At 35.6% G+C, this 14,217-nt stretch overlaps 1 protein-coding gene across 2 annotated transcripts in view; it reads right to left on the bottom strand.

Moving 5' to 3' along the window:
• SPATA5 (spermatogenesis associated 5) overlaps positions 1-14,217 on the bottom strand; it is a 334,167-nt gene that overhangs the window by 235,293 nt on the left and 84,657 nt on the right. For both annotated transcript variants that reach the window (XM_029235331.1, XM_029235332.1), the window contains exons 12-13: positions 3,341-3,394; positions 1,578-1,657 (exon numbers count right to left, since the gene is read on the bottom strand). In XM_029235331.1, coding sequence (XP_029091164.1) covers positions 1,578-1,657; positions 3,341-3,394 — 134 coding nt within the window. The remainder of the gene's footprint in view (positions 1-1,577; positions 1,658-3,340; positions 3,395-14,217) is intronic.

Genomic DNA, 14,217 nt, shown 5'->3' with positions numbered 1-14,217 from the left:
ATACGTGTGAAGCTTTTGTTTGTCTTTGTTTTCAGGTTACAGCACTCTAACTAGATAAAACAATAACTTTCTAGGTAATGTTGGCCCATCACACAATTATGGGGAAAAAACAATCAAAATATCATTCTATGAGATTCTTATGGCTATAAAAACCAAACTATATAAGACTTAGTGCAGCTAAAGTACAACTAAAACTCTCTACTTTGGACTATTAACATTACATTTGGTAGTTCAGCCTTATATTTGTTTTCTGAAATGTCAACTAACTTGACTGAAACTTCTCTATGCAAAGGAAACTACACAGAATTTACCTGTACTTTATCTGAATGAGCCACTGAGGAAGGGCTCACAATATGATGAAGACTACTAGAGGAAATGATATCTAGAGACTGCAAATTATTAGCATCTCTTAATACATTTGCAAATTCCTACTGAGCCAAATTGCCTACAAAAAGTTTATTTCTACCAAGTGCCTTGTCTGGTTTCTCATACCATTACCTTTCAAAGGCATTTTATGAGAACTCTGCTACATATTCCACCTCCCATTTGGTTCATATTTAACAGTGTTTCCCACCCTGTCCCTTTCTAGGCTCCAAAAACAGACGTCTCTGATGGCACATAAATGTGGCAAATCACCCTACTTCAGTAAACTTCTCTGGCTTCTTTTTCTTCTCTTGCAGTCAAGGTGAACTTGAGCTATTTGTAACCTTTTGTTCCATCTCACTTCAGATGTAATAAAAGGACTCATGAACTCCAACTCATAAAATAACAAGATTGGTAGGTATTTACAGAGTATCAGATGGGTGGGGTAGAGAGCAGGGCAGGCTACCTCCCAATGTTTCCTAGTGACAGTTCATACTCTCATCTGATTAGGCAGCTCTACCTGTAAAGAAGAGAGCAGTATGCCTCTTATCAAATTTAACACTGAGACTTAGAAGGTGCCTTCTGCCATCACCATAATTATCATCAGCAAAACTTTTATAGTCAATGTATAATCAGAGAGTTATGAAGAAAACACACAAATAAACACTCTCCAGCATGAAGTACTTGTACCATGTATTCCTTAAAAGACCTGTAAATCTTTGTACAGAAAAAAAAAAATCACACTTGAAAACAGTTTAATATATATATATATATACACACACACGATATGTTTGATATGATATTATAAATAATCCTCTTTATTGTCTGACATTCAGAAACAAAACTATGAATACTAATTTTTATTCTATTGTAACTATATTTTAGGAAACATGACTTAATCCAGATAATACTAAAATCTGTATAATAACAACTTTTATTATAATTGGATTCTACTCTATCATGTAATTATGCTTAACTGAACTTTATTTACAGTTTTAATCACATGTTAATAAAAACCCAAATTTTGATAGGCAGTGCAGGGGGCTCTCTTTAGATAGTAAACTATAAAAATTAGCTCAAATGCCCCAAATGCATATCAGTCTTAAAAAAAAAATTATACATGAAAGTACTATAAAGTGATGATGTGAAATAATTTAATTCCTCTACACTGTAATTGCTAATATTTAATAGCAGTCCTATTAAATATTTCTTACCTGCCCCTTTCAACTGCTAAGGCATCAAGTTCATCAAAGAAAATGATGGAAGGAGCCACTGCTCTCGCTTTTCGGAAGATCTGGTGGAAAGAGTGCTACATTAGCTAAAGATCAGCAAATTCCAGAAAACTCCATAGCTAGTTTTAGTTTGAAAATTATATTTAGAACCAAATCTATTATGTACGAGTAAACCAGCCCAATCACTTTGTATACAACCTGTAACAGATGTATATTCATAATGGATGTAAAATTATCCTCTTCCACGGTGCTTACTTGCAAACAGAGACAAGACACCAACACATATTCTTAGAGGTGTGTAGGAGACAATTTGGTTAAATAATCAAACAATCTCAGTTAAAATCCCACCTTCACCACTTGGTAGCTGTGTGACCTTCAGTGGGTAACTTTATTTTTCTAAACTACGATTTCCACATCTCTAAAATGGAGATTATAAAAAATGCCTGCCTCAGAAGTTTAAGAAATGGATTAAAAAAGAATGCAAAGCACTTAGTATAATGCCTGGAACATTTATCTAAATAAACACGTATTTAAAAGAAAAATCATAAATGTATAAAATCAGCCAAAGTTTAGCATATACAATACTCATAAACCTAAAAGTCACACACTTTGCTCATTTCTCTGAAGACTGTATGGAAAAAACAGCTAAAACTTGGAAAAGCATAGATAGGTTAGATCTGAAGTCAATCAGACTATCAACATCAAAGACTGGCCAGACAGCCACGGGGAAAACATGTGGAAATGGGCTAGAAAACGTCAGCATAAGCAGAAAGAAATCCAAATGTGTGTAACCTGTAACCTAGGCCTCCATTTTCTGGCCACAAGTATGATGACCATAAAAATCCACAACACTCACCAAAACCTTAATATTAAAAAAAACACCTTTTTCATATTTTAATCAATGAGGTGCTATCATTATCAGTTAATGTTTTATATTATAACCAACATCTACATTTCAAGAAAAAAAAAAAAGAAAAAGTAACTTAAATTTTTTTCTCAGATGCAAAACAAAGTATTCCAATCTCTAAGACTCTTGGTTGATACCCACATGTGTCATAAGCAGAAGACCATCCGTTCCACTGCTATTTATGTGTTTTTGTCCTTGCTTAGCTTCTTTGAGGATACAGGGTGCCTGTGTGAGGCAGGCCAATCTTTGCTTGGGAAGCCGAGACTTGTGATAAAACTGCTATAGTTACCCCCACACTTCAGTGCCTTGATTTTGCATGAACTTCCCAGTTATGTAGCTTCAGCAATATGGATTAGCCAGTAGGCCAATCAGGCACTGGCTGTAAAATTTAAGAGAGGAGGGGGATGCACTTTCTAAATCACCAGTCAAAGGTAAAGTAAATAAAATAAAAAGAGTACAGTGACATTTTCATATACTAATAAGCTTATCTGATTTAAAGGGCTACCTGGTTTAAAGGATTTAAATCTCATTCTGACATCATGCATTCTTTGTTAAGTTTAAACATATCCTTATTTTTTTTAATGAAACGCTGACATTCGTTAAAAAATATTTGGTAAAACTAAAGGCTGGAAATATTATGATGTTTAAAAGCAAAAACAAAGAATTGTAGATGACCAAAATTGCATTTAAAAATAATATTTGCCTGAAGAAAAATTATACCACTAGAATTTAGATTTGGAAACTTCAAAATCTATAACCCCAAACAAAATGGAAACCATACAGGACAGAAGCCTGGTTCTCCTATGCAGAGTTCCACTTTAAGACATAATCTTCTTACCTCTCTAACTGCTCTTTCAGATTCACCAACATATTTGTTCATTAATTCAGCCCCCTGAATGAAAAGAAAACAACTGTTCAGTGTCTTTATAAATCCAAACACATGTATATCTTTCAATAAAAGAGGAAATACACACATAAAAGAAAAAGAGGAAAAAAATAGACAAAAATCAGCTTTTAATTAAAACAGTTCCTCTAGCATGCTTATTTTTATTGGGTGTTATTTATGCCTCAAAAATTAAAGCCATTCTGTATTCCAAAAAGTACACATCAACACAGTGACTGTAACTAAACATGATAGTTTAACATCTCATTCATCATCTGTCCACCCACCCATCCATAATTTTACTATATATCAGGAATGGTGCTAGGCATTGAAGACAGAACAGTCTAATGCTACATCAACAGCCCTCTCTGACAAGAAGCAAGACCTCAGGGCTAATTCTTTTTATGACTCCATGATAATCCCTGAAAATGGAATGGGAATCACGTAATCAATGACATTATCTTAGTCCCTGAGTATTTCCAAAATAAATGCTACTCTCCAGCTCCCTCCTCTCATTTGACTTGGCCATGTAGACGCTGACTTTATGGATCTGCAGGGCCAAACAAGCTCTTCTCAGCCACTATCCCAGCCAAAGGAGATAACTCCTGCAGACAAAAATCTTAGGACCACCAACAAAGCTAACCCTCAGTCAGTGTATCACATTGTGAAAATGACAATGACCCTTGTTACCCTCCATAGTGTCTATTCACTCAGTCTCTGTCTGAATCTCCCTTCAGATATCTGCCACTCAGCACTTCATCCAGTTGATGGGAAATCTCTTTTCCCTTCTGTGTCCAGCTATTTTAGAATGGATACCAAGAATGAAAGGTGTGGACTTCTAGTAATAAAATCTGCCAGTTTTTACTAACTGGCCATCAACAGAAGAATCCTCATAAAAGTGGCTGGACTCCCAGCAATAAAGCGCCTATCACTGATTCAAAGATACACTTTTTTTTGGACATTCAACATTTCTGAATAGTAAGATTTTTCTTTCTCAAGTACCTAAAATATTATGTATAGTATGAAATGGTAGGCTTTCATTTTTACCACACACCTATCTACTTTCTCATGCTAGTTATCACATCACAAGAAGTCATGGGATTAAAAAACAAATAAATAAAATAATAATAATAATAATGCTGTCCTGAGAACCACAACTCTTCCCTTCAGATACTGGTATAAAGTTTATTGTACAAAATGCCAGATGTCTTTCTCGGCTATGGGCTTTCACTCACTGTTCTTCCCAGCATCTGGCTTCTATTGATACCCTTCCCCACACAATTCCAAACCCATTAGACATGTATGTGTGTGCTTCTCTCTCTGCACATGTGTGCGTGTATGCACACACACGTACACACACACACATATTATTTTGAACAAGATTCATGTTCTATCCCAGGCAAATTACGGGTCCCAACAATTTACGGGATATAACTAGACACTAGCTTGAGTATTTCCGAAACAAAATACACCAATTAAATAAAAATCGGACTGATTGAAGCACACAGGCAAACCCTAGCAGAATGTCAACTAATGCTACAAATTGGTACAGGCAATAGTTAGCTTCAGATAAGACACCTTATTACAAAGATAGCTGTTATACTATATAGCATGGCAAGTGCTAGGATAGAGGGATGCTTAGGTGCCACTGAAACATAGAAAAGCAACTGCTTAGAGTCAAGGATGTTCCTAGAGAAAGTAACGTTTCAGGTGAGTGTGCAGTTGATTTACCACCCTCAAAATTATGAAATACATCAAGACCCAGAAATAAATCAAAAAGGTCTCTGATGAGCTAAAACAGGTGTTGATATGCACTTTAATGGTAGAAGAGGTCTTAAGATTTTAACTTAGAGTTCACTGACTTTTTCAGTTATATACAAGACTAACAAACTTGAGTTTGAACTGATCTAAGAATTTATAACAGGTGGAGCTTAGGGGGCAGAGAGAAGGCAGCAACAGTAAGGCTACTTAAAGTGGGAGGCAGAAGCATGTCAAAAACAAGTTTAAACTTTATCCTGTACGCAATGGGAAGAGTCTTAGGGGAGTTAACTGATAATAGGTGTATTAGGGAAAGATGATTCTAGACACAATATAAAGGATGATTGGGAGGAACATATGAGACCAGAATGGCAGTTATGAAATTCTTAAAACAGCAAAGGTGAGAAATGATGAGGCACAGGCTTAAGGTAAAACAATGGAATGGAAATGAGAAGACAGCCACATAAACTATTTAAAAAGATAAAATCAACTTAATTTGTTGTGAGTAGCAAGATGTGAAAGAGAGAATAAGAGGGAAGGAATACTAATTCAAATTTGACTTATACTATTTCTGATGTTCACAATGACTTAATTCATGAAGGAAAAAAGGATGCTCAATATATTCAGTGTAGCAACTCTCAGAAATATGTATCTCATTAAAAATAGTCCATCCAAGATGATTAAAATTAAAAATTTTGTATCATGAACATAAGTGCTAACGTTTACTGGATATTTCCTATGTGCCATGAACTGTTCTAAGCAAGTTATATATATATTAATTCAGTTATGTAAAATGACAAAGAGATGCAGAGCTACTATGATGACTTTCCATCTGTGAGTAAATTAAAGACCCACACAAAGTCAAAGGCAGGGAAGATCAGAAACAAATATCCAGCTTAATTTCTTTGCTGACATATAGAGGCACTGAATCATTCATTTATTCATTCAAGGAATATTTATTAAGTGTCTATAATGAGTTTATGGTTTAATAGGTTACTAAAATAATCTTATTCTTAAAACATAACAATAATTATATTCTTAAAAAATAAAAATACAGTGAGAAAAAAATATCACAACTATATAGAGAATGCCACGAAGAGAAGCAAAAATAAAACAAAGATTCCTTCCAGGTAAAGGAATCAAGGAATAATCCTGAACAGCAATGAGATCACAACTATGTCAGGTCATTTAGAATGGAAGGAGGGAGTTAATAAACTAGGATAGAAAACTAGAAGCTAACATAAAGGAAACGGTCAGATAGAACATGGAAAGAGAGTTTCTGGAAGCACATGGACAAAAAAGGTTTCAGGGCAACATGCTGGGAATAACTAGGTGTAGGGTGAGAAGGGCAACACCACAAGGGACAGAGAAAAGACAGTGTAGAGTTTGGGAGCCATGGGGTGGTAGAGACGGGACAGCACAGAAGGACGAGGGGACATCAGTGCAGGGGTTTGTGGTGGCAGCCACCTAGCATGAGATGTCAGAGATCAAGAGGGGTACGGAGACCTTCCCCACAGAGGGGGGCTCACCATGAGGTAACACTCAGAACTTAGTTTCTAAATTCTCCATCCAAAGGTATGCAAATTGCTTTAAGAATCTTATACATAAAGTGGTATAGTATTATTTGAAGGTAAATTGTAAATTAAGTGTGTATACTATAAATCCTAGAGCAAGTATTTTTTTAAAAAGAAAAACCAAGAGGTTTAGCTATCAAGAAAATAGGGGAGATAAACTAGAATACCAAAATATACTCGACTAATCCAAAAGAAGGCAGGAAAAGGGGGAAAAAAAAGAACAGATGGGATAAATGAACAAAAATTACGGGCATAGTAAAGTCTTTCAAATTACAAACACGCCTGAGGAAAGGAAGATAATCTTTTAATATTTTTTATACTACCTCTACAATGGTGCTTCAAAAATATTGAAATTTTATAATATGGTAACAAGTAAATAGATTAGAACATATGGGGATCAGGGTAGAACAGTCAAGGATAAGAGTAAGAAAAGGATAGTAAGAATAACTCAGAGTTCAGGCTGACAAAATCCAGCTGCTCCAAAGATACTGCCATTCATCATGTTCAGCTGAGTTATCTGATAGCATAAATACAGAAATCCTTAAGTAACGAGAGGGGCAATTTTACCTTTCTGCCTGATTTTCTGAGTAATCTAAGTTGATGCATTAGTAAGTTTTATATAACATTAACAAGGTTAATTATGTTCCCCTCTCCCCCCAAAAGAAAACTCTCATCTATTTCTTATGTGTGTTTTCCTATTTTCTTTAAAAATAATCTTTTCAAAATTATTTCAGAGTAATAAATTATACATACTGTAAAAAAATTAATATTTGAGGCTAATTAGGGGGCAGATGCATGAAAAGCATAACTAACATTTAAGGGTACTCCTACATCTGACTGAAATTTACCAACAACCAAGGAATGCATAAATTATCTGTAAGCAAACAAAGTTATTAAGAAAACTTGCTTTGGACAGTGCTTTTGATGACGGAATATTATTTACAATTAATATGTCAACTGTTTGTACATCGATACTTAAACTGTCTCCAAGCAATCATATTTACACAACAAAATTGTTTTGAAGCTAACTCCCCAAAGATAACTACAGAGTGACCTCATCACCAATGATTTAATTATCTTAATTTCTTAAATAATACAATCCCAAATAGCTTTAACTTGAATAAAGACAAACAATGAAACATTAGTAATGCCGAGACACAACATTCTCACTTTTTAAAGGATAAAGAAATAGCAACAGCTTAATACCAAACCAATTTTACAAGTTTGGTTTTAGACACAGGTTAGACTATACAACAAAAACACAAAATTTATACTCACAGCTATCAGTAAGATAAATAAACCTGGAGGCATTTTCCCAAGTATTGTGGGATTGAGGAAGATAAAATGTAAAGGGCCAGAGAGTAAATATTTCAGGCACTCTGGGACTCATACATCCTGTGTCACATATTCTTCTTCTTTTAAACATCCCATTGGAAATGTAAAGTTCATTCTTAACCAGAGGGCTAAATTAAAATAAACTGTAAGCTGGATTTGGCCCCAAAACTGCAGTTTGCTGACTGCTGATCTAGATTAATCTCATACAATTTGAAATAGTTCATTTCTGCCAATGAGATCAAAAGTCACCAAAAATATCAATGACACAATTGCTGAGTGAAAAACCTGGACTTCAAAACATTGAGAGAGGGCTTCCCTGGTGGCGCAGTGGTTGAGAGTCTGCCTGCCGATGCAGGGGACACGGGTTCATGCCCCTGTCCAGGAAGATCCCACATGCCGCAGAGCGGCTGGGCCCATGAGCCATGGCCGCTGAGCCTGCGCGTCCGGAGCCTGTGCTCCGCAACGGGAGAGGCCACAACAGTGCGAGGCCCGCATACCGCAAAAAAACAAACAAAGAAACAAAAAAGAACATTGAGAGAATTGATTAAAATATTAATGAAAAAAATCAATGACCGTTAAAAAAAAAAGCAATTTTAAAATAGCTAGTAATGTTTAAGTTGTTCATGCTCAATGACAAACTTCTATTTCTAGGTATGTATGCCCTAGAGAAACTCTTGTACATACACACAAGGAGATATGTACAAGAATATTAGTGAAGCATTCTTTACAGCAACAAAAAAATTAAACCTGGAATCTAAACATTAATTAAATCTAAAAATTCATTAACATAAAAATGGGTAAATAAATTGTAGTGTCCTTATAAAATATGAAGGGCTGGACTATAGAGACAGTTTGCCAGCAAGAAGACCAGCAAGAAAGTTATTATACAGCCAAAATCCACTGCCTTGTACACTTACAACCAAGAGTAGAGAGCTCCTAATGTTTTGCCAAATTTTCAAAGGTCATGGAACAGTTGTAATTTTCCCCATTGGGTATTAAGATCATTTTGCATGGTTTCATCTTGCATGACCATTTTTAGAGCCCTGCACTACAGGGCAAAACAAGGTCTGCCCATTTATAATATATAATATAAATTATACTTTTACCCAAAAGGGACTATGAACAAAGAGTTAAGAAAGTAAACAACAAAACAATTCGGGCCCATTCAATAAAAGAAGCTTTAGATAATCAGGAGAATGGATTTTTGTTGGGGAGGGGTTGCGGGGGGAGTGAGGAAGGGATAAGAAAATTTTATGCAGAATTTCATTCAGTTTAGAGTGACTACTTAGGCAAGGGTGACCTAATAAAAATCAGAAAGGAAACTGCTGGTGTCACTGTTACTTTATTATCATGCAAACTCTGTATTATTGTTACTGTTCTAGCAACTCTCCATAAAAGTCAATGGTGTAGGGCTTCCCTGGTGGCGCAGTGGTTGAGAGTCCGTCTGCCGATGCAGGGGACACGGGTTCGTGCCCCGGTCTGGGAAGATCCCACATGCCGCGGAGCGGCTGGGCCCGTGAGCCATGGCCGCTGAGCCTGCGCGTCCGGAGCCTGTGCTCCGCAACGGGAGAGGCCACAGCAGTGAGAGGCCCGCATACCGCAAAAAAAAAAAAAAAAAAATTCAATGGTGTAACATAAAAATAGTAAGCCAGGGAAGACATTTCCTTAAGCAGGCAATATACTTAATACATATATACTGCCTTCTAACTATCTGGCTTAACTGAAGAAAAGCGGTTATAGAATCCGGAAAAATGATTACTGTTCTCCATAGAGCTGACTCTAAAAAAGATGACTTGAATATCGATGTTGGAAAGTACAAGGTTATGATCATTTCATGATCTTAGAACACAATACGCTGCTAAAGACAACAGAAAGATTAACATGTTTTAAAAATCTGATGTATAGGCAAACCGACAATATTGTGTTGAAAATGGGAAAATATGGCCTACAGCTTTAAACAATGAAGGGCCATTCCACTACTACGTAGAGGTGGGCTACGTATAGAAAAACCTGCGGATAACAAACAGTGCTTTTTCTCCAAAAACAAAACAAAAGAAAAAAAAATATCAAACAGATTTGAAAATCTAACCTAAGAAGTTAGGGCTGTGAAGAAAATCTGGGTTAGAATAATTCAAGTCAAGTATTACTAACAAGTCATAGCAGTAATGAAAAGTACTGTAAGGCCTCTAGAGAACATGTGATTTTGTACAGAACTGCATGCTGAGGAATCCTACCTGGATGACTGGCTTAAAAATGCAACCCCAGTAGCTGAACTGATATGTTACATAAATCCAGAATTCCATATGAAGTCTAGGCAATATCATCCCCAAGAAAGGTTATTTTGAGTTTGAAGTTCAAATTGCCCAAAATCACTGTATTCTGGTACAAGTTGCAAAAGATTAAAATCACTTTCAAAGATATTTACTACATCTTATTCTAACACTAACAGAAAACTTACGGGATCATAAGCTGTGCTGCTATACTTTTTTGTTCTATTTGAGGTCAAATATAATCCAATTCTTAAAAACAGAGGAAAACAGCAACTAGCATCAGCTAATTTTATGAAATCTTGCTAAACGCTTGATATGTATTATCCCCTTACTGCTTACAACACTCCTCTGAGGTGAATAGATTAGCCACCAACAGGCAAAAAAGAAAAACAACAGATTAGAATATAAGCATTATGTGAGCTACTCATAGAATGTTATTCGTGGAAGGGCTTTAGGAGAATCACTTACTCTAACCTATCTCACTTAAAACCTGAGGAAAACAAAGCCCAAAGAAGTTAAGTGAAATGCCAGAAGTCCCAGAAAAGTTAAATGACAGAAATGATGACAAGAATACAGGATTTGAGTTCCCAGACTACTTTTTCTAAAAACTATGATGTCCTCTGTTTTCCAAGTTCCAAAAAAAAAGGAAATGTCCACTTAAGATTGTACATGGTACCAGCAATTCAAATTCAAAGGTATTTGTGGGAAAAGATCAAGTGGCAAGGGCAAATTCTAACTGTCAATAAATGGCTGTTAGCATGGGTTAATTTGAAAATAAGGATTTTTACTGATAACCATTATAGACAAGAGACCATTCATATCTAATTATAAGGGTTAGGTACATATAGTATGGTCTATGAATCCCACATTTGCTCTTAAGTTATTTAACTCTTTTAAAAAATAATACATGAATCCCTAGAATGGATAAGGTTGATGAAAGCTGATAAGGTTATTTCTCTTCTAATTTTACTTACCAAAATAACTATGTTATGTTAGTCCTGCCACATTTCGCCTGCCTAGGTAAGTGCTTCATTGATAAGCGTGACCAAGGAAACCACCAAAAGTAAGTTAAGTACCATAAATTGGCTTGTTTTGGGGTAATGTTATTTTTAATTTTTCCATGACCAAGATTTCAAGTGTTCAAGTTTATAAAACAACAAAAATAACATAAAAACATGTAAAAATCTGTCCAACTGTTCTGTTAAATCTAGTGAAAACTAAACCTGACTTATTTTTTACTGTGTTTCAGTATTTTACACCATATCAGTCACAAATTTAAGTACAATATTTATACCTCATGCTCTTGCAATTTGGCCCCTTTAATCACTACTGGGTTTTTTCCAGTCTTCTCAAGGGCTTTTTAAATGTGTCTGACACCTGCCTGTTGCTTTTGGCTATTACAATTCAAATCAAGGTTGTATAAGTTCCCGAATGTCTAGGGAAGGCAAGTTAACCCAAGCGTTAACTATGGTTAAATGTTATGGAATAAGCTCATAAAAACCCAAAGTCACATGAGATAGAACTATATATATGCAATGTGAGTAAAGGATCTTGAAAATTAATAAAAAGTACAGCATCAGCACACAGAGAAGGCCATTTTGGGAAAGCACTTCAAAGAGTTTGAAAACAGGCATTAAGTACTAGGAAAGAAATGCCGTGGGCAAGTAAAAACCCCTAAAAAGTGAGAGGGTCTGGCAGAGAAGGAAATAGAATTCAAGCTGTTTTCTCAAAAAGTATAATACAAACCTTCCCCACAATTCATTTATTCAAGAAAAGAAAATGACACATTTCTTCAGAACTTACACTGTGGGCACCAAGCCGACTACAGTTAAGCTAGCTATAAAGTGCATTTGTGCACACCCCCCAGAAAAATCCCTTATATTAGTGACCACTCTCATGACTCTCAATCCCCTTTACTGACTACTGTGCACAATCTTAAACACAAGGTCTCAACTTCCATGTTTTAATCTCTAGAAATAACCTTTCTCTTGAGCTACAAACTCATATTCAACACCCTTTTGGACATTTCTGCCATATTGCTCTAAAGGCATTTCAAACTCCACGTATCTAAATCCCAATCTGGTACCTGCTCTCCCACCTCCAACCTACTTTTCCTCCTCACATGCTAACTCACATACAATTAATCATCAAGATTCTAATGCTATCCATTTCATTATAACACTTGCTTAGTCAAATGTCTTTCTTACTGAATCATGAGTTGGTAGATACCAAGGAGACCATCTAATGCACTTTGTTTACCATGTACAGTGCCAGACATACAGAAGGTGCTTAATATATATTTGAGTTATTGTTGCAATACTAAAACATTTACAAATATTTTTAGTGTTACAGACATGAAACTAATATTTATTTCAACCCCAATTAAATTTCATTCAAAAGAGATTTAAAAGAAGGAAAAAATAACTAATCTCTCTCAGCTGAAATCCACAAATAAAAATTGAACTGACACAACAACAAAATGCTCTATTATTAAGTAAACTTCTTGGAAATGTAAAAGCATTCTTTTCCTTCTAAATTTCTCTAGGTCTTAGATTCCAAATACTAAAGGTTTTGTTATTATTTGTTATATATATTGTCATTTTTTACTTTTAGCCACGTGTTATAGAATACTTTCATGTCAAGACATTAATCTGATACAAGCCCAACTCAAAAAAAAAATTTATTAACATATACAGTTTTAATATATGATGTCTCAAATTTAACATGTCAGCTTATATGGTGCACAAAATTTAAGTAAATTCAATCTAACTTCTACATAACTTTGTGATACTGACCATGGCACAGTAACTATTCTATTTTTCCTAAGAAAAATACATAATTATTAGTTATTCTCTAATAGCCATTCAAACATTGATAAAACTAACTATATGTCTTTATTTAACATGGATGCTAATAACTGTCAACTTAAGAGTATGGGGCACATAAGACAACACTATTTGGAGACATCAAGATTTTTTTAAGTTGAAAAAAAAAAAAAAAACCCTAATGGAAATTAAACAGAAACTCAAAAGGTTTCAGACTCCAGATGAGCCCAAATAGCAATAAACTTGTGGAAGGAGAATAAAGAGTTAGGGTCCACAAAAGGCATGAAACTGGACATAGTTCCTAGTGAGACTCTAAATTAGAAGCTGTACCCAGGTGAAAGAAAAAATAACTAAAACTCTAAAAGAAAGTATTCTTTATAATGTTGGGGCCTGGGGCCAGAACCAACACACCTTTATAGGCTTCAACTGAGAACTGCAGTAAAACAGGCAAGCTCAGGGAAGCCTCAAACCCACTTTCTCTAGCCGACTTCCTCTCAGGGCTCTTCTCAGTCACTTTCCACTATCTTGTGGAACATGAACAGAGGGGTGATGAATAGGAAAGGTCTTCTCCAAAGCCCTCACCCAAGGAACCGACAATCTCCCTGTGATTCTGCTCCTTCCCTGCAATCCACTCATCATGTACGGCGCAGGACGGAACACTTGAGCTGGCCTTTTTTTTTGGCCACACTGCGTGGCATGCAGAACTTCCCCAAACAGGGATGAACCTGTGCCCCCTGCAGTGGAAGATGGAGTCTTAACCACTGGACTGCCAGGGACGTCCTGAGCTGGCCTTTTCAACTTCAGTTACATTCACTGAATCCAGACATAATATGTATGCCCTGATACTGACCTTGGAACTCTTATTTAATTAACAGACTTTTTTGTTTTGGTAAAGTTTAAGGTTTACAGAAGAACTGAGCATACAGTACCAAGAGTTCCCATATACTCATCCCTACCCCAACACACGCTCAGTTTCCCCTATTCTTATCATATATTAATATAGTGTGATACATTTGTCACAATGAACCAATATTGATACATTATTATTAACTGAAGTCCACAGTTTATTC

Source organism: Monodon monoceros, unplaced genomic scaffold (genome assembly GCF_005190385.1).
Source record: "Monodon monoceros isolate NGI ecotype Baffin Bay Population unplaced genomic scaffold, NGI_Narwhal_1 Super_Scaffold_20, whole genome shotgun sequence".
Classification (NCBI taxonomy): domain Eukaryota; kingdom Metazoa; phylum Chordata; class Mammalia; order Artiodactyla; family Monodontidae; genus Monodon; species Monodon monoceros.
Note: the sequence above shows the minus strand (reverse complement) of the source record. Positions and strands in the feature narration are given on the sequence as shown.